This window comes from Tachysurus fulvidraco, chromosome 25 (assembly GCF_022655615.1).
Source record: "Tachysurus fulvidraco isolate hzauxx_2018 chromosome 25, HZAU_PFXX_2.0, whole genome shotgun sequence".
In the NCBI taxonomy this organism is placed as follows: Eukaryota; Metazoa; Chordata; class Actinopteri; order Siluriformes; family Bagridae; genus Tachysurus; species Tachysurus fulvidraco.
The window spans coordinates 3,682,477-3,709,640 of NC_062542.1; the positions used below are offsets into that span (position 1 = coordinate 3,682,477).

The 27,164-nt window shown below is 36.8% G+C and overlaps 1 protein-coding gene and 1 long non-coding RNA gene across 2 annotated transcripts; one reads left to right on the top strand and one right to left on the bottom strand.

The window, feature by feature from the left end:
* The first annotated feature begins 109 nt into the window (after positions 1–109).
* Positions 110–20,177, top strand: LOC113647203 (upstream stimulatory factor 2). The gene is made up of 10 exons (XM_027153831.2): positions 110–272; positions 1,232–1,272; positions 2,637–2,740; positions 4,138–4,230; positions 5,121–5,280; positions 5,967–6,051; positions 9,300–9,358; positions 12,705–12,799; positions 14,623–14,751; positions 16,750–20,177. Exons 1-10 carry the CDS (start codon positions 235–237, stop codon positions 16,840–16,842), a joined length of 897 nt encoding a protein of 298 aa, XP_027009632.2. The 5' UTR covers positions 110–234; the 3' UTR covers positions 16,843–20,177.
* On the bottom strand, positions 5,526–27,164 carry LOC125140248. Its single transcript, XR_007139534.1, has 3 exons — positions 27,031–27,164; positions 25,557–25,687; positions 5,526–5,639 (listed from the first exon to the last, which is right to left on the bottom strand). It is a non-coding gene; the product is annotated as an uncharacterized LOC125140248 (long non-coding RNA).

Sequence of the window (27,164 nt, forward strand, 5' to 3'; positions counted from 1 at the left end):
GAGTGACGTCATGCGCAGGCTGAATGCAAACAGAGCTCCACGTCCTGCACTAGGACACTAATATAAGCGTCCGAATAAGAGCGTCTGCGCTCAACGTAGTGCACTAAATATGTAACAGGATGCGGATTAAACCACAGCCACAGCTCCTGTCTGTGTTTGTCCGTACTCTCACATGACCCGAGTGTTTGTTCCCGTGATCAACATTTCCATGATGATTTGTGAAGTTAAACGCAGATGGATTTACTGCAGCAGACTTTGGACCCCTCGATGAGGTGAAGTATTAGTGCATTACAGAGGCACCTGCTTCTTATTTAACAGCTTTGTAACTTCTAATTCTTGCTGAAATGTTAGGTTGAGTTTGTAGTTTATGGCCAAGAAACTACATCGAATAGGTTTCAAAATAAATAACAAAAATAAATAATTAATAATAATAATAATAATAATAATAATAATAATAATAATAATAATACGTAATTTTCAATAATACTATAACAATAATAATGCTAATAATAATAATAACGATAATAATACTAACAATATTAATTATACTAATAATACTACTACTACTACTAATAATAATAATAATAATATGTACAGCCATTTCCACTTAATTTTTGATATTTCATGATATAATATCATTTATTTCTATGTATGGAAGTCATTATTAATGTAAATTATGCTGGCTCTAATTAGATACACATACATTTGCAAATATGATCAAACCGAAATTATAATGTTGTGTGTAGAATTCTTGAAGAGAGAAATTATTTTACAGTAAATAATATAATCATAAAATAATGTCATTTCCTGCTAATAATGTCTTACTCATACTAATAATGTCTACAGCGACATAAAGACACAAACATAAACATGTGTGATATGAGCTGGGACGTTATAATGTGGGCGGGGCTTAAAGAATTTATCATTATAATTTCAGATAATAATAATTTTACTACTGTATTTACTCACAGCTTTGGAGCAGACATTTTACAGTAACAATTCATTTAAAAAAAAAATCAGTGTGATTGTAAAAACGTGTCTGTAAATATAGTAAAGTATGTAAATGAGCACGGGTGTGTCATTAATTCATGTAATATGTTTAATTTATTTAACCTGTTGTGTATTTTTTTTATGTTTTATAAAACTACTGAAACTATCATAAAGATATATTTGTACAGATTAAAAGTATAATATTTCCTTTTTAATGACTTTTTCTCTCAATGGTTTGCAGGCAACCGAAACAAGAAAAAGACATGTTACAGACAACTGAAGGTATTTAGAGCTCCTATAATAATATAATATAATATAATATAATATAATATAATATAATATAATATAATACAATAATTATTTTTTTTATAATTATAAATGTTATTATTTATAATTTCTATAATAATAATAATACATATAATAATATATACTAATATTTTATATTACTATTTTTATGCCTGTATTAAGCTCATTATAATATGTATCAGCTTTAAAGCAAGTGGCCAGGATGTGGAAAGAATTAAGGCCAGTGTCTGTAATATACAAGATGAAGAAATAGTTTAATAAATAGAAATACTTCTGAAATTAATTAAGAAAATAAGAATTTTAAAAGATGAGGTAAAAATTAAAGGAATTTATTTTCAGTGTAGTAATAAAAAAAAAAAAACTTTTGGAATGTGAGAAATTTCATTTTTTTTATTTCATACAATATTGTATATTATTATTATAGGATTGTTAAGAAGTCACTGTGTTCTCAGTTGGGTAGCTGTAAAATAAAAAGGTGTATAAGAAAATCTCTTATTTATATGTGAAGGTATATGTATTGGTGTAAATAACAAGATAAACAATAATAGTAAAATTGTTAGGCGGTGAACGAGTAAACCTAATACGAACTGTAAAAAAGAAGTCGAAATCGTAAGATGTAAATAGCTTCGTTTACCAAAATTAAAGAAATTATTTAAAATTTTAACATATAATATAAAGACTGGGGGGGGGGGCACGGTGGCTTAGTGGTTAGCACGTTTGCCTCACACCTCCAGGGTTGGGGGTTCGATTCCCACCTCCGCCTTGTGTGTGTGGAGTTTGCATGTTCTCCCCGTGCCTCGGGGGTTTCCTCCGGGTACTCCGGTTTCCTCCCCTGGTCCAAAGACATGCATGGTAGGTTGATTGGCATCTCTGGAAAATTGTCTGTAGTGTGTGAGTGAATGAGAGTGTGTGTGTGCCCTGTGATGGGTTGGCACTCCGTCCAGGGTGTATCCTGCCTCGATGCCCGATGACGCCTGAGATAGGCACAGGCTCCCCGTGACCCCAGAAGTTCCTCACTGAGACTGGAATAAGCGGTAGAAAATGAATGAATGAATAAATATAAAGACTGACTTTTTTTTGTGATGTTTGTAAATGTTTAGTCAAATATTCTTTGCTATATCTAAACATAACACTTTACTAAACACATTATTATTAGTCGTCATTATTTAAAATGTCGGTAGAATTTTGTAGAAAGTAGATAAAAGAAATAAAAGAGAAAAAAACTCCCGCTTAGGCTTCATCCTATGGCAGTCATGGGATTTAAACATTTCCCCTTCTACATTTTTCTCACATTTTCCTCTAATCTGATCTAAATTACTCATCTTATCCTTCTGATACAGATGCTTCACGAGGAGCTGAAACAGCTTCATTTCCTCACACTTCAGCTTTCACTGACCAGAGCATCCAGTATCAGTTTCTCCCAGACAGCAGCGGCAGCACACAGGTAGGCTTATTTATCTTTCTTTTTTTTTCTTCCTTAAAGTCGTGCATTGGTTCTCCAGTTACCTCGAAGTCAATCAATCAGCAGGGAGAGAGCGCATCAGTACTAGACGTCCTAGTTCTGCTCTAGAGGATAATGAAACAAAGAAATGAAAGGCGACTCTCACAGAGTAATGACAAGGAAACACACTTGCTTTAAATGATGCGGTTCAATTTGAAACAGTTTGTATAGCGCCTTTGACAGCAGATATTGCTTTATACAGTAGTTTGATTATTCGACTTCAAAAAGTGTCAGGTATTTTATGCTAAGCAACATCTCGATCTCTAACTCTATCCATCGTATAAAGGCTTCATAAATGGAGCTGATAGAAAACATGTAACAAAGCTCATAAGACGCGTTATAAACAAGTAAAAGCCTGAACGGATGCTGTAGAGAAGCTTGCAGTTTGTTGTTGTAGTTATTGCAGACAGTCATGTGACTGTATTTCCTCACTGAGACTGGAACTGAGCCCAGGTCACATGTCATTCAGTTAAAAAAGTCACATGATGTTATGATGGAGGTTGGGGGGTGGGGGGCTCGTGTAGGACACTTATTCTTTAGAGTGAACAGTTAGTACTGTTATTCAGCCATAGATTAGATTACTACATGACTGCTGACCGCGCCGAGAGACGCACAGTGTTGCACTCAGGAGAGGCTTGTTAATGCCGATCGTCTTTGGAAATCGTCGGCTTTCTTGCCGACATTCCTGAGGTGCGTTCCTTAGGAATGTCGGAATATATCATATTTGCTGATGGAAAGATGGAAGCCATGTGCTTTTCCATTTCTTAAAAAAAAATCTGGATAATTTTATTATCCCTGATGCATGATGTGAATATAATATGACAGTTATGAAGCATATTTTACCATCCAAAGTCAAATCCTTCAACATCAATACATTTTTTTTAATAGCTTTTACCTTTTATCTTAATTATGTAGCTCCCATTTTGTCCATTACATCTGCCAGTAACTCTCAGTTCATGATCAATGTTATTTTTTTTTTTTTTAAATCCCATTTCGCTTACTCCAGATATATTTTAACAGCTTGTCATGGTGATAAGATGAGCCCACATCCAAACCCATGACATCACTTGTACTTGGTTTCAGTTAAACAGCATTCTCTTGCTGAGCTGAGATTCTGCATTAAGATCTTTATTGAATGGTGAAGCGAGCATCATGTTACACACTCACTCTCTCCCAGTCCAAAATGTTTCTTTTTTGTTATGGGTGAAATGGTTCGAGTTTGCGTGCTACATTTCTCAAAAATGTGACTAAAGTGTTTAGTTTGTAAACAATCTGTTTTTTTTTGCTAAGCACACCTTTACACACAAATGAGGTAATAAATGCACTTCCTTTTTTCTCAGCTAACCTATCAGGTTGTTCATTTGACTAATCAGCCGCTGGTGGGAGGGGCAGTGGGCGTGGTCTCGTCTGCTTCATTTGCTGGAGCCAAACAGGTACAGAATCAGTTGACTCTTTTCACAGGGACTAACAGATTCAGAATCATGCCTCTTTCACTAGGACTGACAGATCCATAGGCCACGCCGATTTTACCGTGAATGACAGATCCATGGGCCACACCTCTTTCACTTGGACTGACAGTTCCATAGGCCATGTCTGTTTTACTTGGAGTGACAGATCCATAGGCCACGCCTTTTTTAATCAGACTGACAGATCCATAGACCATGCCTCTCCTATTCAGACTGACAGATCCTTAGGCCACGCCTCTTTTTACTCTCTTTTTGTCTCTTTTTCTCTTTTGCTTAGAGTGACATATCCATAGGCCACACCTCTTTTGCTTGGAGTGACATATCCATAGGCCATGCCTCTGTTGCTTGGAGTGACATATCCATAGGCCACGCTTCTTTTGCTTGGAGTGACATATCCATAGGCCACACCTCTTTTGCTTGGAGTGACATATCCATAGGCCACACCTCTTTTGCTTGGAGTGACATTCATAGGCCACGCCTCTTTTGCTTGGAGTGACATCCACAGGCCACGCCTCTTTCACTTAAAGTGACAGATCTATAATGCTTCTTTGACTCATACTGTTAGATCTATAGGCCATGCCTTTTTCACTGGGACTGACTGATCCATAGGCCACGCCTCTTTTACTTCTTTTCACTTTCAATGAGGCCATAACTCTTTAACTATGACAGATCCAAAGACTTTCTATACTAGAACCGACCTTATGTCTTTATCTCTCACAAAAACATTACTGATTCAGAAGATCTACAGTAGTTACACTGCATGTGGATACAATAAACAACATCTCTGTGAAGTTCAGCTGCTTCGTGCAGGTCAGCTCAAGGTTGAGAAGTAAAAGCATTGTGTGTTTGAACGTTAGGCTGTGATACAGAGTCCCTTCAGTAATAGAGGCAGTACCGCGGCAGAGACTATCGGAGGCGAGGCACGCTTCTCCTACGTCCCACCGACTGCTGTAAGTGATGCGACAGCCGCTGGAGTTTCAGTTCATCCGGCCGAAACCACACGCTCTCACACAGCAGGTGAGATAGACGGTGTGATACGCTTCTGCCAAGAGAAATTAAAAGCAAGTACAGAAAAACATGACAGAATGTAAAAAAACAGCTGTAGGCTTATGCAAATCAAAACAGTCTTAAAGCACAGAACTTTTAATAGACCCTTAAAGGAAGAATCCATCACATACATTATAAAGATATTTACTAAGTTTTAGGCCCAAAGTTTGAATATACCTCTTAGCGTTTTTTAGTGTGTGTGTGATTTCTTCCTCCATCGCTGCAGTAAATCCTGTGTTTTATATCCGGATGTGAGGATGCCAGCAGAGGCAGTTTTAAAGCTGCGCCCTCGAGAACTCTTTTGGGGTTGAACGGACTGCATGTGGGTCCTTAAATTAGAAATAGTGGAATGATATACGAGCTCGCTCTTACACAGCTTGCAAAGTACTTTAATCTTGTTGCCGGACCTGAACCATAAAAAGCACCAAGCAGCACTTTTTTGCAAACATTTTTGGCGTCAGACTCACAGTTCTGATTTATGTTCTCCGGCTATCTTTCTCTGAAGAATATTTTTTTGCTATTAGTTATGTATTTGTATATGCATTAACAAAGAAACAAAGGATTTGTCAGGCGTAACATACGACAGGATTTTATAATTGCTCTCTCCTTCTCTCTCTCTCTCTCTCTCTCTCTCTCTCTCTCTCTCTCTCTCTCAGGTCAGTTCTATGTGATGACCACACCGGAGGTTCTTCAGCCAGGTGGACCATGTACCATATCTCCCCACACTCATCCATATGCATCGTGAGTATCTGCCACACAGGGGGCATCTCTTGCCTCTCCAAAATCTATTAGTAAGTACGTAGCACTTACTGTAAACAACATATAACTATTACCAGTGTGAAAAGCCCCTGTTCTTCCACCTTGGAAAAGTCTTAAAGATGCAGAAGGTGACGTTGCAAGCCTCTTTCACTCTGACTTAAATGCTTCCTTTACTTGACAGATTCATAGGCCACGCCTCTTTCACTCAGAATGACAGACCCATAGTCTTTACTATGCCTCTTTTACTCAGAATGACAGACCCATAGGCCACGCCTCTTTTTTAAATTGGAGTGACAGACCCATAGGCCAGGCCTCTTTTACTCAGAATGACAGACCCATAGGCCACAACTCTTTTACTCAGAATGACAGACCCATAAGCCACGCCTATTTTACTCAGAATGACAGACCCATAAGCCACGCCTATTTTACTCAGAATGACCGACCCATAAGCCACGCCTATTTTATTCAGAATGACAGACCCATAGGCCACGCCTTTTTGTACTAAGAATAATAGACCCATAGGCCACGCCTTTTTGTACTAAGAATAATAGACCCATAGGCCACGCCTTTTTGTACTAAGAATAATAGACCCATAGGCCACGCCTTTTTGTACTAAGAATAATAGACCCATAGGCCATGCCTCTTTTACTCAGAATGACAGACCCATAGGCCACGCCTCTTTTACTCAGAATGACAGACCCATAGGCCACGCCTCTTTTACTCAGAATGACAGACCCATAGGCCACGCCTTTTTTACTCTCAGGAGTGACTGACTGACTCTCAGGAGGTAACGTTGGAAGCTAAGCTGCATTTTTCGTGAACTTTAAGTGAAGAGATGCTGGTGAAGGAAAGATATTTATATAAGATACGATGTTTATATAATGGAAGCGATAACACTCCCATTTCATATTTCACTTTCTTTCATGTACATTCCACATTATTTAACATAATATAAAGAGTAAAGTACGTGTCTTTATTCCATTTTTAAAAAATGGAATAAAACACTTCCTTGTGTGGTGTGATAAATAATGTTTATTTTGGGTCGGGAATAGAAGCTCCGAATCTCAGCAGCTCAGAAGCTCAGCTTTCCATTTTTATTTGTTAATTAAGCAGATGCTTTTATCCAAAGTGACCAATGAATTAGGAAATACAAGCCAAGCAACATGCACAAAGTTGTAAGGACTATTGTAAGTGCAGGAAAAAAAAAAACAATGAATCAATTGAATATTTTTTTTGAGTTACAGAAAACAGTTGTTGATTATTTTCCTATAACCACCAACTTTCATATGACCCTGATCACCTGCACTCTATTTTTTCTAAAGAAAGAAAGAAAGAACAGATTGTATGATAGAAAGAAAGAAAGAAAGAGTAGTTGTAGTTGTAGTTGTCATTTTTTCCCCTTTACATCTATTTAATAATTCGCACAAATAAAAATAATTATAAGCAAATAAAAATTCATAAAATAAGAGCTTAAAACTGATTTATCTGTCTCGTGCTGTATGTTTTCCTTAGATAAAAATTCTAAATTAAATAATTAATATTTAGAATTCACATTCATAAAGAGCCTTTTTTTTTTTTACCAGGACTATTTTAAAATACATCGTTTAAGCTTTCGTATTATTTGGGTCATAAATATCTTCTTGGTATCAACGGCATTCTTTTCTCGGGAGCCCAAACTTTTGCACCGCTGTAACAAAGCCGTACGCATCGAGACGGTTTATCAAACAGAAAGGTTTTGTACTGTAGAATTAAATACACAGCTATAACGGGTGGCTCTTCTTCCACGTCTTGGTATAAAACGATCATGAATAAAAGAACAGTTGTGTTTAATCGTAGCTCGAGTGATAGTTACTGTAGTTATCGCCTCGACGAACACGTATAAACACCCGCTGTCACTCCGGATCGTCATATATTACAGCCTGAAGGTTTAAACCCTCGTAACACCCGATCAATCAATTCAACATAAAAACAATCTACAGTAAACTGAGTCAGAATCAAAGAGTCTAATCCGGTCTGACTCTGTTATCACCAGCTGCCTTCATTTCATCAATCAGACACAAATTTAGATGTAAATTTCACTCCATTTGTTCTCGTTATTTATCACTCAGAGTCTCATCACTTGGCATGAAGCGCAGAGAAATCCTCATATCGGAACCTGAACGGCTTGTTTGCACACTTTTATGATAGTAAATAAATAAAGAAATTAATAAAAAAAAATTTAATTAATCAATTAATTGATTGATTTAATTAAGTTGTGTAAGTCACAATTTCACACAAATAAAAATAATTACAAGCAAATAAAAAGAAAAATCATAAAATAAGAGCCTCAAACTGATTTAGCTGCTTTGTGCTCTATACTTTTAATTAAAACAAGCTTCAAAATTAATTCATTTATATCATATTCAGAAAGGGAATTTTTTTTTTTTACCAGGAATCTAGCTTTCCGATTAGGACGGAATCTGGAAAATACGGAACGTTAATAATGCCGTTAAAAAAGCTAACGCTAAAAAAAAAAGTTTTACCAAGACAGAGAATATCTGCTGTGTTTCATATGAAAATATGACTTTAGGTGACATTTACCATCATGCCCTTTCTAGTTTCCTTCTTGTAGTTTGGTATTAACACCTCTGCATTTGTCTCAGGTCTGGATTTCACTTCTGTCGCTGCTAAAACTACAACGGACGTCGCTGCCCTTTACCTATCGAACCACGAAACATCTCTGATATCAAAATGTTTTTACGTCCATGTCGTCACCTTTTTCTCCGGCACCCTTGTCCTTGTTCCTGTCCACACCTCGATTTAATTAAAGCGTACCTGAGAAAAGATTGCACGCTGAGAACACTCGTGTCATTAGAACCAATCTGAGCCTCGGGCACTGCAGTTTATTACGGGACGATTCGGCTGACACAAAAGGGCAACGAGATATTTTTGCTCGTTTGGATGCGAAGCCGTTGTCAAGGCTGCCATGCCGGTCTGCATATGGATGGTTCCCTCTGATGTCTCATAAAGCCTTCATATCCGTCACCGCTTTAAAGTCGACACCCTTGTTGGCCCCAGAGCAGAGGGTGGGCTTTTCTGAAGCTCTCAGTAAGCACTGAGCTGTGCCTGAACAGCTCAGGGCTTTGCATTCTGCTTTCTTTCATTCAGTATAAACATGTGCTACTGTGTGCATCCAGATGAAGAAAAGGTCACAGTTGAAATTTTGTCATCCTTCCCTGTCATTTCTGCAGGAAGACGGAGGGGCTGCGAACGCCGAGAGACCAACGTAGGAAGGCGCAACACAACGAGGGTGAGAGAGAGAGTGTGTGTTTACTATTTTTTAATGCTGCAGATATACTCGGTTATCATTTTTGGAGCATTCCACCAAATATGAGCCCGATCTTGAAAGCTTCAGGGGGTTAAAAGTGCTTTTGAAGTCTCAATACCATCAGTCCACCACTAGAGAGCGCTAGAGATTGAGCAAAGGGTTTTTTTAGTGAGTTTTTCTTCTTTTATCAAAACACTGCATTCCAATGCTGTTTACCGCATCCTCGTTGAATTTATGTCACCATCTTAAAGGGATAGTCCTGGGTTGTTTAAATGAACCAACGCACCAGTGTACAGATGATTACCACAGACATGATCTTTTCCGCCTAAATGTCCTAATTGTCTTATTTCTAGTAATTTCTAATTAATTTTCTAATTTCTAATTTCTAAAGTGACATACGGCTAAGTATGGTGACCCATACTCAGAATTCGTTCTCTGCATTTGACCCATCCAAAGTGCACACACACAGCAGTGAACACACACACACACAGCAGTGAATACACACCCGGAGCAGTGGGCAGCCATTTATGCTGCGGCGCCCGGGGAGCAGTTGGGGGGTTCAGTGCCTTGCTCAAGGGCACCTCAGTCGTGGCCAGCCCGAGACTCGAACCCACAACCTTTAGGATTACGATTCAGACTCTCTAACCATTAGGTCACGACTTGCCCCATAATATAATATAATCACTAATGGTGAAGAATTAAAAAGCATCAGCTGTCAATCAACACATTAGTGGCTTATCCAGAGCGCTTAACTGCCATAAATTGCCATTAATCTAGGCGTAATTTAACACCTTTAGCAATTTCCCCTCACAGGATTTCACGGTTTCTTTTTTGTAATTGTTGCCACCAAAATTTAGGATTTTGCTTGATTTTCTTGTATTTTTTTGTGTGGTGATGCAACTTAAGGAGTTTTTTTTTTAAGTTATTCATCTGCCTAAAATGTGTTAAATTCCGTGACTGGAAAATCGCAAACTCCTGGAGGTGCTGCCTGAGACAATCAATAATCAAGACAATTCAGAGTGAAGAGGTTTCTGTTTTCTGAATTTTTTTATGGGATAATTAAAAATAGACGCCAGGTGCAGTACACACGTGGACAAAATCGTCGGTACCCTTTGGTCGATGAAAGAAAAACTCACAATGGTCACATTAAAAAAACTTTTAATCTGAAAAAAGTAATAATAAATAAAAATTCTATGAATGTTAACCAATGAAAGTCAGATATTGCTTTTCAACCATGCTTCAACGGAATTATTTAAAAAAACAAACTCATGAAACAGGCCTAGACAAAAGTGATGGTACCCCAAGAAAAGACTGAAAATAATATGACCAAAGGGACATGTTCATTCAAGGTGAGAATAACAGTAACAGTATTTTAAAAGGGGGCATGGTGGGGTTCGATTCCCGCCTCCGCCTTGTATGTGTGGAGTTTGCATGTTCTCCCCGTGCCTCGGGGGTTTCCTCCGGGTACTCCGGTTTCCTCCCCCGGTCCAAAGACATGCATGGTAGGTTGATTGGCATCTCTGGAAAATTGTCTGTAGTGTGTGAGTGTGTGAGTGAATGAGAGTGTGTGTGTGTCCTGTGATGGGTTGGCACTCCGTCCAGGGTGTATCCTGCCTCGATGCCCGATGATGCCTGAGATAGGCACAGGCTCCCCGTGACCCGAGGTAGTTCGGATAAGCGGTAGAGAGTGAGTGAGTGAGTGAGTGAGTGAGTGAGTGAGTGAGTGAGTGAGTGAGTGAGTGAGTGAGTGAGTGAGTGAGTGAGTGAGTGAGTGAGTGAGTGAGTGAGTGAGTGAGTGAGTGAGTGAGTGAGTGAGTGAGTGAGTGAGTGAGTGAGTGAGTGAGTGAGTATTTTAAAAGTAAAACTCGAGTGATTTTGTTCTATACGATTCCTAGTCGCACTTGAGCGATCGGATCGTTACAGTAAGTAGCGCTCGCAAACCAGTGAACTTGAAGCTGAGGAACAATTAAATCAATACATCCAAATCCCCAATACGAACGTAACCCTTTCTAAGAAAGGTATCGCTCAAACAAACGTCCTCCAGATTTCTGGAAGCTGATTTACGATAATGTTTGGATGGGGAAAATGTATTTCATGTGCATTTTACCTCATTCCCCTCTCTAATAAAGTCTGTCTTCTCTAAATCTTCTCTAATAAAACTGTGGGTCTTCCCAGGCCTCTTTGCTTTCTTCTCAATGGATTGCACCAATTTGAAAACCATTTTTGGGGCCCGTTTTGCAAAATCGCTGCCATTTATCACCATGAAAATTCACATCGTATAATGTGTGTGATGTTCCAAAACAAAAACAAATGAAAAAAATTACTCCAGTTAACTTTTTTAACTCCAGGAATTGTTTTTTTTTTTTTGCTCCTCCACAAACAGCCGCCCACCCCCTAAGCCTGTGAAGGACATTCCGAATAATGTGAGAAAAAGAATTTAGGTGTCAGATTTTTTGGATGTGAGCTTTAACTGTACATTAACTCCATCTGCTATGACTGTATTGATGGTTTGTAAGCCGATATGACTGGTATAAAGCTCAAAGGAATAATAATAATAATAATAATAATAATAATAATAATAATAATAATAATAATAATAATATTTTTTCTTGTTGATGCTACAGCTTCCTGAATTTTTCAGAAAAAAAAAGAATACCTTGTCCCCGTAGTGGTGTTGTTATCTTTTGTGTACTACACATATGGGGATGTGGTAGCTTACTGGTTAAGGTGTTGGACAACTCTTCAAAAGGTCATAATTTCAAATCCCAGGTCCACCAAACTGCCACTGTTGGGCCCCTGAGCAAGGCCCTTAACTCTCAATTGCTCAGTTGTATGAATTGAAATAAAAAAGTAAGTCACTCTGGATAAGGGTGTAAATGATGGAAAAATGTCTGGATAAATGTAAATGATGTAAATGGTAGCTTAGAGGTTAAGGTGTTGGATTACCAATCAGAAGGTCATGAGTCCGAGTCCACCAAGCTACCACTGCTGGGCCCCTGATCAAGGCCCTTAACCCACAACTGCTCAGCTGTTTAAAATGAGATAAAATGTAAGTTGCTCTGGATAAGGCCATCTGCCAAAAGCCGCAAATGTTCAAATATTTCATTTGTATATAATTTACATGTAATAAAGATTTAAGGTTTAAAATGATGGATTACTTTAAAGTTTTAAGGGTACCCAATAAACACTCTCTAGGTAAACAATACACATTAAAGATACCATGCGAAAGATCATGTACTGTATGTGATACACATAGGATTCTTAGATCTGTACTAAAGCACAGAGTCAGTTTTTCCTTACAGCTTGTTCTGAACTTTACACTACGCAGTCGAGCGACGGAGGAGAGACAAGATCAACAACTGGATCGTGATGCTGTCTACAATCATCCCAGATTGCAGTATGGACAGCACTAAAACCGGAGCGGTGAGGAGTTTTAGTCATTCCTGTCATTCCAATAGGTATTATACATGCTTTCTTTTCCACACAGGTGTAGCTAACACCTAACGGGATATCAGTCTCGTCTCGCTCTGGTGTGTTTGCAGTAAATATCTGTCTTGAACCGCATCCAGTTCTTCAGTGACGTCACTCACAGTTTGACTCCCTCGACTCACTGTATCGTCTGTAAACATCCAAGAACACGGCGTAGCTGAACAATCGTGTGGAACGGTATTTGGGGCAGCCGTGTCATAAAATCGGCATTATTATTTGCCTTAGCGAGCTTGATGAGGAACATTAATTTTGAACATTGAAATTCACAGTGTGTAGCCTCCTGACATTTAAAGGTGGAGAAGTGTAAAAAAAAAATTCCATTTGTTAAGGAAACGGTATATATATTAAAACAATAGCTAACAATGTCATTAGGAGTAAGTGTATTAAGACTTCAGTATTTTATATACAAAAGTATTTAAAAGACAAAAAAAAATGGAAACATAAAAACAAAAAAAAATGGAAACATAAAAACAAAAAAAAAGACAAATATATAAGACAGTTTGTGTGTTTGGATTAATTAACTTACATTTGATTAAACTTATTTAAAACAAAAAAAGAATGTAATTTTTCTTAAAAACACAGCACTGTTAATAGTCTTTTTTTGTGTGAAAAAACCCCCAAAATAAACTAGATTTGATGTTGGTTTTGGCAAACTATTCACAAAGGCTGGTGCTTTTTGAAGGCGAATGGACATAAGGGTCAGTGTTACTTTTGGAGGCAAGTGGACAGAAAGCTTTTTAGAGGTAATTGGAGACGAGCATGTGATGTCATTCCGAATACTCTTGAGGAAGTTCCCCACATTGGGCTGAGTGTTTTGATATGACACATGTCCATGTTGTGCTCATTTTTTTTCACGTGACGTCACGTGACGTGACCAGTGTTTTCATACTGTATGTCACATGTCCATGTTGGGAAAAGTTTTTTGATTTTGCATATTTTGGGGGCGGGACTGTTGCACAACCGAAAGGCCAGTCGGTACACCATGTTAGATGTTCGATAGTGTAGATTGTTCGAAAGCTTGCCGAGTTATAAACCTCCAAAATTTATAATGGGAGTCTATGGGAAAAAGGGCCATTTTGAGACCCGGTACCGGAAGTACCGGTAAGTGGATCGCTTAGATAGAAAGTAATAGAGTAAAAAAGAAAGTAATAAAGTAATAGCAACAAACTTCAGGCCAGGATCTACAACATATCCGAATTTGGTGCATGTGGCTCGAAAGCTCTAGGAGGAGTAGCAATTAATAAAACGTTGGCTAAGACAAATAATTCCAGTAGCATAAAAGCCAACATAAATATAGAATGGTTATGATATGCTATAGCTAAACATAAGGAGATGTTTATTTAATGTTAACACTTTTGGAAGGAGTCTCAGGTGTCAGAACATTTTATTAGAAAGAGATAAAACTGTAAATGTTTTGCAGTCAGGAGGCAGAGAAATTGTTCTTACTGGTTGCTTTGTAACATGACAAGCTGCTTTTTTGTCTTGTTACATTCAAGAGGAAAGAAAAGAAAAGAAATGCATTTATAGTTTCTATAATGTTCCACAAGACTAAATGTAACTATAAATGGCTCAAACATACAATTTGTTTTTCATTATGTAATACAATTGCAATTAAAAAAAAAACTGCTGCAGTAAAAGAGGAATTAAAGATCATCTTGTTGTTGATTATTATTCCTATAACTGCCTTTAAGAAGAGTGTATGATTGAAGTGTTGTTATAAGCGAAATTAGTCCTAATTTCCTCACTTTCTGTCTCAGAGTAAAGGCGGTATCCTGTCCAAGGCTTGCGATTACATCCAGGAGCTGCGGCAGACCAACTGTGGACTCCACGAGAGTCTACAAGAAGTGAAGAGAGTCCAGATGGACAACGATATCCTCCGACAGCAGGTAAGGCCGCCTGCTACGAGCTCGGCCCTGCCAAAAAAAACCCGCTTCGCCAAGATCATGACATTTTGAAAAAGGACTACATAAAGAAAGCGGAAAATAATAGAGTGCCATACACACACACACATATATATATATATATATAAAAGCAATAATTCAGAAACGGAGCGAAGAGTGCGTGAAGCGTTATGTAGCGTAATTAATCTCACGAGGGTGGATCTCTTCTAAGTCTGTGATAATTACACTCCTTCACTGAACATCATCTCCATGCAACACATATTTTTACAGTTGTTTTTAGTTGCAGTGTGACCAGAGTAATGAGGTCATGCCAGTCCAAAAAAAATCACATCTAGGATTTGATTAAAATGCCATCTGGGAAGTTTGCAGCTTTTCAATTTAAAGGAATAGTTCAGTAAAGATTTTAAATATCACCTTTTTTGTGTTTTCCATTAAATTTAATTCTGTCAAGATGCTCACTTTCTAGCATTTGCATCATTATTTTTTTATAAGAGCTCACTATATTTTAATAAATGCACAGGTAAATGATTATATACTGTAAATACCCAGATTGGCGTTTGTCCCCAAGTTTCTGGGTATAGATACAACGTGAAGACGAAATCCGTGCATATTAATGTTTGTAGATTAAATTAAATCACATAAATCACAAATCACATTTCTGCCCAATCAAAACATGAAAGGATGTAACAGCCCCCACACCAGATCCCTGATTTTCACCCTTAATATCATTAACATAACAGTCTTTCTCAGACCCCTTCATTAACATAGAAACGAGTTCACTTCTAATGCTTGGCATTCCTTCTTGACTCGGACCTTGAATCAAATGGCCACCTTAAAGAACGGGACAAATGGCACAAAGAGACAAAAGATAACCTGTTACCTTGCCCCTTTCCTTTCATATTAATGAGATACAGGAACCAAAAGTCTAATGTAAAGTTTGAATTTAACTAGCATTGTAACTTGAATTCGCTTCTACATGATGCACAAAAATATGCTAGAACTAAAAGGAAATAAAACAATGACTTAAAATTATTTTCCCCCAATTTCAAAATGAAATTTTAAATACTTTTAAAATCAACTGCTTTTTAGAAATTAACTGCTTTATTTAAAATTGTGTGAATTTTTTTTCCCTCCAAATCATTTATTAAACAGGAAATCTGTCACTACAATCTGAGTTTTTTTTTAAATCTGAAGAATCTAATTTTACAAAACTGAATTTCATATTGTTATAAAATGTGATTTCTAACTCAGACAGGCTTTACAGGCTACAATTTCTAGATGTATAAATTCTTAAAAAAAAAAAATTCAGATTTGTACGTTTTAAATTCAGATTGTTTTGACCCTTTTATCCTTCCATAGTCATTTCTTAGTAATAACATTATAGTTATGCTGATGCTGATGTTTAGCAGGGAAATATGTAAAAATGAAACACAGATTATGCTTATGTTTATGACTTTACATTCTAGACTATTTTATTGCACACCATATGTTCAGCTTAGTGTAATTATCATTAGCCTAACGGTAATTTGAGCGCTAGTCAAGCTACTTTGGTATTTATGATAAGATTCTCACTGACACTTGAGGAAAAAATAACACTTGTAGAAAAATCTGTCAGGGGAGAAATCATGAAATCATAGCTGTGTAGAAACTTTGTCAGCATGACAGCGAGAGAGGAAGATATGCAAACTGAAATGCTAGCATAAAGATGAGCTAACAGCGCTAAGCCAGCTATGTGCTTCACAGAAAGATTGGCCGTAAAACTGCAACGAATCAAGAAAATACCTGTTAAGAGAGATATCTGTATTTTTTAAGCTGAACACCGTGTGTTGAACTATTTGACAGTGAATTAACTCGCTGCTAGCATAACTCTGATGCAAACTAGCGCTTTATTAGCAGGAATAAAGTTCTAACTACAAAAATCTGTAGTTTTCTGGATTAAACTTCTGTCTGACTTCTGAATTCATTTAAACCTGCTGGTTTCAGGTGGAGGAACTGAAAAATGAGAACGCTTCGCTTCAAGCGGAGCTACAGCAGCTCCGAGCCGAAGCAGATTTCACAGACGTGCCATCACATTGAGACTGCGGACTGCGGAGATTCTTACTTCAACAAATAAAGGACGATTTTTTTATGTGCCAGATTTTAACACGAACTGAACGAGGAACAGGATGGTGCTCCAGAGCGATACTCTGGAAAGAGTATGAAATGAAAGTGCTGTAAAACCTGGACACCTGCCTTAGTTTATTCTTGCTATTTATTAAGCTTTTCTGTGAGAACTTTGTTATTTCTTTCTGTCAGATTAACCTTTTTACCACTTTTGAAACTTTTTTTTTATATAACCATTCGCTTTTTGTTTTTGTTCGCTTTTTGCTATTTAATCTGCTTCTGTTTGCTTTTTTGTTAATTCGCTCACATTTAATTTATTCAGTAGGTAATGTCAGTAAAAATAATTCTGTATTATTTGGACTTCACTACAACCGAGCCATCATTCATTTCTGTGCGCAAATTTCTTGAGCTCATCTCAATTCACTGCAACTAAAAAAAAGAACAACAAAATTTACTTTTCTTAAATTTGACCTCAAAGATTAATGGCAGAAACGTGAGGTAATGTTTTTACATAGTTATATTATAGTAAGTGTAACTTTATATATAACAGTTATGCAATAAAATAATACAATAATACAATACAAATTTTTTCCTGTTTCCAGGTCCAACTAATTAAATTTTTTTTTAGTCATGTCTCTGAAAGGGCAAATTGTACAGCTTTAGAAGTTTCATTTCACTAAGAAATATCGATGAATAATACAACGGACTCTGGAGGAGGTTCAGGATACATATTAATGGAGGTTTTATTGACAGTATCAAGACATCAGCCAAAAAAAACAACAAAAAAAAGCCAACAAATTAAAAAAAACTGGCAAGGCAGGCGGAAGTCTGTAAACATACAACAAACAACAGAACCAGAGAATAAATCCAAAAAGTAGTCAAAAGAACAAGCACTACTGAAAACGCTGCCTTTATTTGCCATCAGAATTATCCTAGCATGTGGTGTTTACATGCTTTCTTGTTGGAAAATGGATAACTCTAGCTTCATTCATAGGTATTTAACTCAGCCCATGTACAACTGATCTACATAAATGCATACGGCTAAAACCGCCAGTGCTAACTGGTTGAATAATTTCTCTTTTTTTTTAAATCTATTATTCATAAAGTTTCTCAAGAAGATTCTGCCCATCTTGGAAACACTCTGATCTCAGAAATTGCCGTAATTACGACCCGAGGGGTCGTTCATGTGTAACTTCCTAGTCGGAAACTCGTATTTACTATAATTGTGATAGCATTTGATGGTAGGATTATATAGAGTGCATAAAAAGAGGGAGAGAACAATAAATTGTGTTAAAGATCATGATAGATCTGAGCAGATTGTGACCTCTGCTGACAGGAAGGGAAAACGTCTTGGGGTGGTGTTTATTGTAGAAATGAACAGCTGCCTTTAGATTAGCAAGATTAGCAAGATTATTTAGTGAAAATTTGCAGTAATTGGATTTTTCTGGATGTTCTTTTGTCAGGATAAGGAAATATGTAGATGTTTATTTCCATGGTCATCACACGCAAACGTAGTAGATGGAGATCATAAACATGATAAATGAGTCTTTAGCAGTAAATTTTGTGTTAGGCGTAAAGCAAAAACAGCTGCACGTAGCCATCTGAAAGGGCATGGAGTCGGTGATGGATAACGATCCATGTGTAATGAAACTCACTCTCGCACCTTAATGGGCTAAACAGGCTGAATTTGTCGCTAAAAGCTCGCACATTTCATGTGTGAAAATGCAGTTTACAACTGAGGGATCTGTTACATTACTCTCCACCGACAAGCCTTCAGGCAATCTGTTTTATTTTGTAATTTTACTTCTGCAGTATCAGCCAAAGCAGCTTTACACACATGCTGAGATGTTTAAAGAACAATTCTGGACAAAAAAATGGTTTCTTTTTACCCCAGAACAGTAGGGTGGAAGTGATTCAGATGATATTATTGTTCCAGTTGATTTGCACACTAGATTTTCTCATTTATTTTTTTATTCTGCTATTTTATCAAACTGTTTATGTACAAATAGTATTACTGATTACGATCTGTCCTTCGAAATAGTCTGTATTTTGAAGATTACGCTTGCTGTTTGCATGATCGTAAGCTTGAGGCTATAAGCATCCGATGCTTGTTATCCGCAATAGACTCAGATGTGTGGTGCTAAAAATGAAAAAAGCTAACTTAAGACACAGAAACGTCAGATGCTGAATTTTATTTTTGGCTAAACTCTTCTTGTCACCTCTGACGTCAAAAAGTTATGAAATTAAGAATTGGAAGATGTTTTCTTTCCCTCTTTTTTTTTTTTAATAATTCTCTTCATTCATTCATCATTTTTAGTAAAGAATTTATCCTGGTTAGGATCACAATGGATCCAGAGTCTATCCTGTGAATAATGGGCATAGGTTTTTTGTGTTTATTTATTTCTTTCCGCCAGAACCTGTGGAAAATGTAGAGTAATTGTGAAAAATTGTAATCACCTTAGAATATTGTAGAGTTTGCGTTTAATTTCATTGTGAAATCCTGGAGGGATTGATTTTTACAGCTGGGAGAGATCTCGAGAACTCAAATGAATCCCTCACAAATATGTGGAGAAGATACACAGAAAAACGTAGTTATCCGAGTTAAGGATCGAAGATGAAACATTAAACCTAACGAGTAACTGGTAGTAATAATAATAAGATTGAAAGATGTATAAAAAATAAAGTTAAATGATATGATATAAATCTTATTTAAGCATTAAGTTTATTCAATTCTGGACAAATAATACACTGTTGGATATGGAACATATAATCTGTTTTTTTGTTTGTTTGTTTGTTTGTTTGTTTGTTTGGTTTGTTTTTAAATTGACTGTCAATGTTCTTTTTTTTCTTTCTTAAGAACCCCACCCCTTCCCACCGCACACACATATCTAGTAGCTCAGTCGGGATTATGATTTCCATCCTAAGCTCATCACTAGCCTAAAAACTCACCTCAGGTATCAGGTAAAATCTCAGCCTGAATATATGCATTGTAGCACAAATGAAATAAATTGGATCAGTACCAGCTGGTACACACTTACAAATTCTAGTTTTAGCTGCTGCATTTTTATTTGCATTCCATTAGCAGACTTCCAAGCAGGACCGAATCTAATCCGAGCCCAGAGCTTAGCAGTCTCACGATTTAGACTCTCTACCGCAGGAACCACTAGCATGAATCTAACTTATTGAATTATATATCGTCTGTTCTGTTTTGTATTTTTTGTCTGTTTTACAAGAAGATTTTCAAATCTCCTGAACTAGTGGCCTTGAAGCGAGCAATAATAAAGCAATAAAACAAAATGAACAGCACAGAGACGTGTGTGTGTGTGTGTGTGTGTGTGTGTGTGTGTGTGTGTGTGTGTGTGTGTGTGTGTGTGTGTGCGTATGTGCGTGTGTGTGTGCGTGTGTGCGTGTGTGCGTGTGTGTGTGCGGGTGTGTGGGTGTGTGGGTGTGTGTGTATTAGGGGGCAGTTGTAACTATGGGAAACAGCTGTTTTAATAAAACATGCTTCGTAGGTCTCAGAGTATCTCATTAAAGAAATTATGTTAGTTGCCTTCTGGGCACAGTTATGTCAACTACCAACGATCACTTGAGCATTTGAGCTGGAAAAATAACAGACCTGGCTTTAAAGGAAGTCAATGCTAAAAAATGCTATATTATATATATATATATGTATATATAGTAGGGGGCACGGTGGCTTAGTGGTTAGCACGTTCGCCTCACACCTCCAGGGTTGAGGGTTCCACCTTGTGTGTGTGGAGTTTGCATGTTTTCCCCGTGCCTCGGGGGTTTCCTCCGGGTACTCCGGTTTCCTCCCCCGGTCCAAAGACATGCATGGTAGGTTGATTGGCATCTCTGGAAAATTGTCTGTAGTGTGTGAGTGAATGAGAGTGTGTGTGCCCTGCGATGGGTTGGCACTTCGTCCAGGGTGTATCCTGCCTCGATGCCCGATGATGCCTGAGATAGTCACAGGCTCTCCGTGACCCGAGAAGTTCGGATAAGCAGTAGAAAACGAATGAATGAATGAATGAATGAATGAATGAATGAATGAATGAATATAGTAAATTCATTGAATATTTTCTTTTATTAGATATTCTATTTTTCAGTTATTGTATTTATTTTTATTTTATTTTTTATTTCAAGCTTGAATCTGTTATTATTATTTGCCTTATATCAAGCATTATTCTTATTTTTCTTCTTATTATTATTTAAATTTTGCACTTTTTATAGAATTTTACACTTTTATTTGTTCATTATTATTTTTTTTTATTTGCTAAAAGGACTAAAGATACATGTAAACTGGAAATGTGTAAATATGTCAAGAAATATGCTTAATGGTCTAATATTTGTTATAAATTTCACAAGATTTCACAAAATATTTTAAATATTAACTTTTCCTTTGTTTAAGATATCTTCATTGGCTAAGAAAGTAATAGTAACGTAGCCAAAAAAAAAAAAAAAAACACACAAACAGTCTTTACTTTTTTAACCCAGTTGAAGATTGATTTCTATCATATGATTTCTAATATTATTAATTAAATTAAGGGGCTCAATTATGTTGCAGAAAAACTTTAGAGCACACATGCAATGTGTATGGATTCAGTGACACCGGCTTTTTACCATCAGCTTTATTGAACCTCTCTGTTGTTATTAAAAACCACAAAATCTTTGAATTAGCGAACACTATTTATTGCTATTGCCTTTTTCTCAAGAGATACCTTATAGATTGTGGCTCTGCTTATAAATTATCTTTACGTGCTGCTGCAGGAAGAGGCTTGTTGGTAATAAACCCTAAATGAAACGACATCAGGGAGAGATGGGAGTCTCGACGCAGACGGCTGCAGCTAAAAGTGCCCGCTGCGATCCGACGTTAGCAGTCTGAATAGAAGGAGCAAGACTTCTGCGTGTCATAAATCTGCTCTGTCATGTCTCAGCTCATTGTTCATCTCATACACCTGTCTAGCTGTCTTCTCTAGTCTGTGTTGCTTTTTTTTTTGCTTCAATCAGCTTGTGCTGCCTTTATTCAACACTGTCTAACTTTCACTTTCCTTCTTGAGCCCTGTTTTTTTTTTTTTTTTTTTTATAGCTCTTGTCTGACAGCCACAAGTCAGACAGACTACCACATATAGACAAGCACATTCAGGCGTCTGTGTGTCCGCCGCTTTGTTTGACTGATCTCTGAACCCACACTGGGCCTTTCTGTAAGTGTTTACCGCCTGCCGCAGGATTACCGCAAGAACATAACCTTTAGCTCTGGTCTATCTCTGGTGTTTCCTGTCAAGCACAGAGATTACACATAATATGGTTTTTAAAAAGTCGAGGAACTTATGAAACTCGTTTTGTGGTGTGTTTTTACGCTCCTTAAAAGACATTCTGAGTAAACTTTGGTTATTTTATTATTAGCATTTCGACATTTTTAAATTAAATCAAACAGAAATAATATTTGATTTGTTGTGATTGTGGATATTTTTTTCATTTTTGCTTTTTTTCATAGAAAGGCCAAGCATAAGCTAGCTAATATAGTTTAAATATAGATATAAAGCCGATTATATGACAATGTAAGGACGTAGTATCAATGGAAATGTAATAAACCTATCGGGAATATCAACATTTTCCTCAGATGTGTTTGAACATTTTTACAAAAACAGATTTTTAAGCCAATTTTTTTAGGCTTAACCTAGCATTGATTCAACATACAGTACCGAACATCCACGGCTTTCTCCACACCAAAACATGTGAATTTAAGGCTATCTAAATAGCCTTCCATAATTCTGCACAAGACTGAGCTTCTTATAACCATGATGAACACACAGCCCCGGGGAAACGTAGCGTTAAACTCTCAGCTACATGCTGAGAAAAATAATTGTTTAGTCTACTTGTTTTTTTTTTTTCCCAAAAGCAATAACTTTACACTGCTTCTATGGCAGTGTGTACACATCTGTGGGAACTGTTACACCAGACAAAACCTAGTTATATGTTTCCAGACAGAACAATCCTGAATAAATGAATGCTTTTACAGAAACCTCTTTTTCAAATAAGCAATGGAGTACAGATGAGTGATAAACCAGATTTCATAGGCTGCTTTCACACCTCGTAGACTGGTTGCCAGGTCTGAATCTGAGCAAAATACGACACTTTTATTTTATTTTCTACTTTGTTTGTTTTCTTGTTTGTTTGGCTGTTTTTTTCTCCGATACTTGCAATTAGCTAATTCAGAAAACAAAGCATCTAGATAACAAGATAATTGCATAATTAACCGGTTTTAACACGTTTCGGCATTGCATCCGTTGTTAATTTTCCCTTTTGATTTGTCGGTCCAAATTTCCAGAAGATTTCTGCAGCGCTACAGCTATGTGCTTGATGTGCGCAATTTGGCTCAATCAGTGCATCTAAAGAAAAATGTCACCAACAACCCAAAACACGTGGCATTTTCGGTTCTCGGTAGAATTGATTCAGGATCAAACCAAGGGAGCATTAATCAAAACCACCATGATCAGATTTTGGTCCCCACCCAAGTGCGATTGCTGTTTTCTCACCACAACAAACTGCACCAAACGAACCAACAGCAAAATTCATTTTTATAAAAAAAACAGGGAGAAAACTGAGTAAACATTTTTATATGCTGACCAAAAAAACAGGAATACATCTGTCAGGAAATTTTTATATGTGTTTAATCAAAATCTTTTGTAGCTTTCTTACCACTGTCCTCATTTTAACCTTTGTTAGAACTCAAACTTGTTGACAAACTGTTTCACTTCCTTTTATTCGCATTCTCTTGACTTTTACACTTTATAAACACTTCTATAGTGGATGTTGCCTGGCTTTCTGTGTGTGCTGCTTGTGCGGATGGTTTTCTATGGATGAATACAGCTAGACTGCTTGCTGCTTTTATTTATTCATACAGGTTCATCCCATTATACCTTGACACCTCTCATCCAGGGCTTCGGTAATCACTGCACATTGCTGCTTTCCTTCCACTATGCTCAAATAAAGAAGTAGCAATTTCACTCTTAACCAAATAAACAAGTGGTCTGGAACAGGAAGTGATGTGTTGCAGGGAGATACACAGTACACAGCCAGCATACCTGAGGATGAGAGGAAGGCCATTGCTTCACACATTGCTTGGCTGCCACAGGGCTGGAGAGCAGGAATAGGCTCTGGCTTTTTTGAGCAGATTGGCAATGCAGTGAAGGTCTACTTATATTTTTCAATGAAATTAGGGCTATCTTGGCTGATTGACATCATGGTTTGGAACAATGTTTGACTGAATAAGCTGGAACAAAGGTTTGGGATGTAGTTGACTGATTGAATCAAAGATTTGAGTCAAAGTTGGCCGTATAGGTTGCATGGCCATTGAGACAAGGTCCAGTTCATGGTGTAGTCTGGAAGAAGGTTAGCTTTTTTATCTAAGTTTTTTTCATATAGTTGTTTTATTGACTATGGTGTTTGAGGCTTTTTAGAATGTTTGTATGGCTTTGTAGCACCGTTGAATGTTCTTAGGGCAGAACTGGCATTTTACCCTGTGGTTTGAGATGTGATTGGCTTTTTGACCAAGCTTTTGTGACTGCATGAATGCTGGTGTTTGGAACAAGGATGGTTTTCCAAACATGGTTTGATTGGCTGTTTAGTTTGTGGCTTGTTTATGGATTATAGTTTGACCTTAGATCTTTGACTGGTTGGCCCTTTACAAGGTTACCTGGTTGACCTTGCCATGTGGAACAGGGCTGTTTTATGGACCAAGAGTGTTGTACAAGGTACGTTTGTTGACTATGTATTAAGCTTACTATTAATTATGGCTTTGGAACAGGGTTTAATGTTTTACAGAAATAATTGAGTTTTGGGCCAAGGGTATTGTACAGGTTGGCAGTTTGGTCTGGTTTGAGCATAATTGATGTTTTTGGACACTGGGAACAGGAATTGATTTATGCTTAGCTTTTACACTCATGATCTAAAAAAATATTGCATAGTTTTTCTGATTGACCGAGTGGTTTGGAACACGTAGATTGGTTGACAGTGGAGTTTGAGATTTGTTGGATTATGTGGCCATGTAGTTTGGGCCCTTGTAATTTGGGCCCTTAGCATGAGTAAGGATTGGAGTAAGGAGTAAGGAGTAAGGAGTAAGGATCGTTTTTTAACTTTGACCCAAAAACAGGTCTGTAATTCTAACTTCAATATACTGACATGCACAATAGAGATTGACCAATTACCCTTTTGTAATAGTTAATAAAAGCTACAACCCATAGGGCCTAATCCTGTTTAAAATTGTACACATTTTGACTTCATTTGAATAAATAAACAAATAAATACTGTTAAATGATATAGCGTTTAATTGGCAGCAGAGAGTGCACAAAAGTAATTGAGTAACCCCAGTTGCATGAATGGAAACTGCGAGCGACAAATGATTTCCTGTAATTTTACAAATAAGCATGCCTTCTGACCTGGTTTCATAACAACCCAGTCTGTTTTGGGCTTTTTCTGACCAGATCTGACCAGTTAATACCAACAGTCATGCTTAGTTGTTTTGTTAGTTGTAGGACATACTGTAGTATTGGAGGTGTGGTGAAGGGCGATGAATCGAATCAAAACAAGAAACAGAGACAAACATACGCTTCAAGTGATGGATTAAAGGGTGTGAAACGTGCGTATCAGTACTAGTGGATATACTAGAGAGAGACAGAGAGGTTACTGACCTAGACCAGGAGAGAGGGAGCGAGGGGGAGTGGGGTGGAGTGGCGCCTGTCAGGGTGATAGTGTGCGTCTCGCTGGTGCCAGCTTATGTTTGACCAGTAGATCCTCTATGATAGCGCTGGCGTCTCTTCCTCTGGGACACACGTTTATAGACAGACACGTACACCCACATAAGGAAAATGACAGGTACGTCATCAAAAGTACAGGTTTAGGCCAAACGTACATTCGCCATAAGAAAAGTCATCAATTCTTAGATGTGTTGTAATAGAAAAATTCTGCATTGTTCCACAAAAGGTCATAATCTGACTTTTACATACATTATACATTTTTTTTTTTTTTGAAAATGTCAACTGTATGAAATACTTCTAATGAAAAATGAACTCTATTGGCGAGGGCTGTCAAATACTTATAAAAAATGGTATCTAACATTTTCAACTAACATTAGTTAAGAAAGTTTAGTATTCAAATGCATTTAATAATTAAAGACACTATAATTTTACTGCCAGGGGTAAAATAAACATTACCACTAGCTCTGGAGTGTTTGTATGAAATAAACAATATTGGGTGAACATTATGTTGCTTCCTTGAGCATCACATTTAAAACAATGAGCTGTATAATTTTATCATAAAATCTAAAAATGGTTGAAATGAATTTTTATTCATTTCCCACAGTGATGCTTTGTTTTCAGTGATGTTTACATTCATTTTACATTTCTATATTTGCATAGAAACCTGTTTTGTGTTTTCCCCATTTTTTTCTGTTTTTTTTTTTAAGTATAAATTATAAATATTTATATATAAATCTTTTATGGAATGATTGACACGAATCAGTGGCTGGGAAATGGTTTCAAATTTAGGATTCATAAGCTATTATATACATTTACAAAAATAAGAAGAAAAATGTATATTTATTTAAGAAATGTGGACATATTGTAAATCTATCGATTTTGACATAAACACCTGCAAGATTTATTTGGCCAAATATTTGTGAAATATTTGAACAAATTTAAATTGATCATATGATATAAAAATGTTTAAAAATTATAAATTGAGTTTAATTTAGAATTGATCTAAAACACTAGCTGAAAAACTTAAAGATCCTAGAATAAAAAAACAAAACAAAACAAAACAAAACAATAAAAAAAACCACATCAATCTGAACAAAGTAATTAGTTCAAAATGACAGTTACAGAAATCTGTAATACAGCGTAAAGAATACAGAAATGTTCATACATAATAATAATTATTTTGAAATTTCACCTTAACAACTTAACAAACTAACAGGATTAAAAGACTAAAACAATCCAGCGTTATCAGAACATTACTGTTACATGTTGTTACTGTTCTAGCTTCGTATTAGTGGATTTTTTTTACTCTGTATTGTATTGTACCGTTTAAGGAAATTATGTTAGATTATTTTGTATTTCTATAGCAACTACGGCAAATGAGAATGAGTAAAAATTGGTGCAGCCTTACTTGCATAAAAACAAATATTTTTTTTTTTTAGGCCAGTGATTTTCCAGGGCAATTGTTTATCAAATGTGCATTTAGAAAAAAAAAAACATTAATGAAATCAGATTAATGATCGTCATGTTCATGACAACAGAACA

What these genes read in the sequence shown, in the direction of transcription:
- LOC113647203 (XM_027153831.2), top strand. Translation starts at nt 235, where the DNA reads ATGGATTTACTGCAGCAGACTTTGGACCCCTCGATGAG. An exon ending in ACAGCAGCGGCAGCACACAG is followed by an intron (nt 2,741 to 4,137) that starts GTAGGCTTATTT and finishes CTTTTTTCTCAG; the next exon opens with CTAACCTATCAGGTTGTTCA. An exon ending in GAAGGCGCAACACAACGAGG is followed by an intron (nt 9,359 to 12,704) that starts GTGAGAGAGAGA and finishes TACACTACGCAG; the next exon opens with TCGAGCGACGGAGGAGAGAC.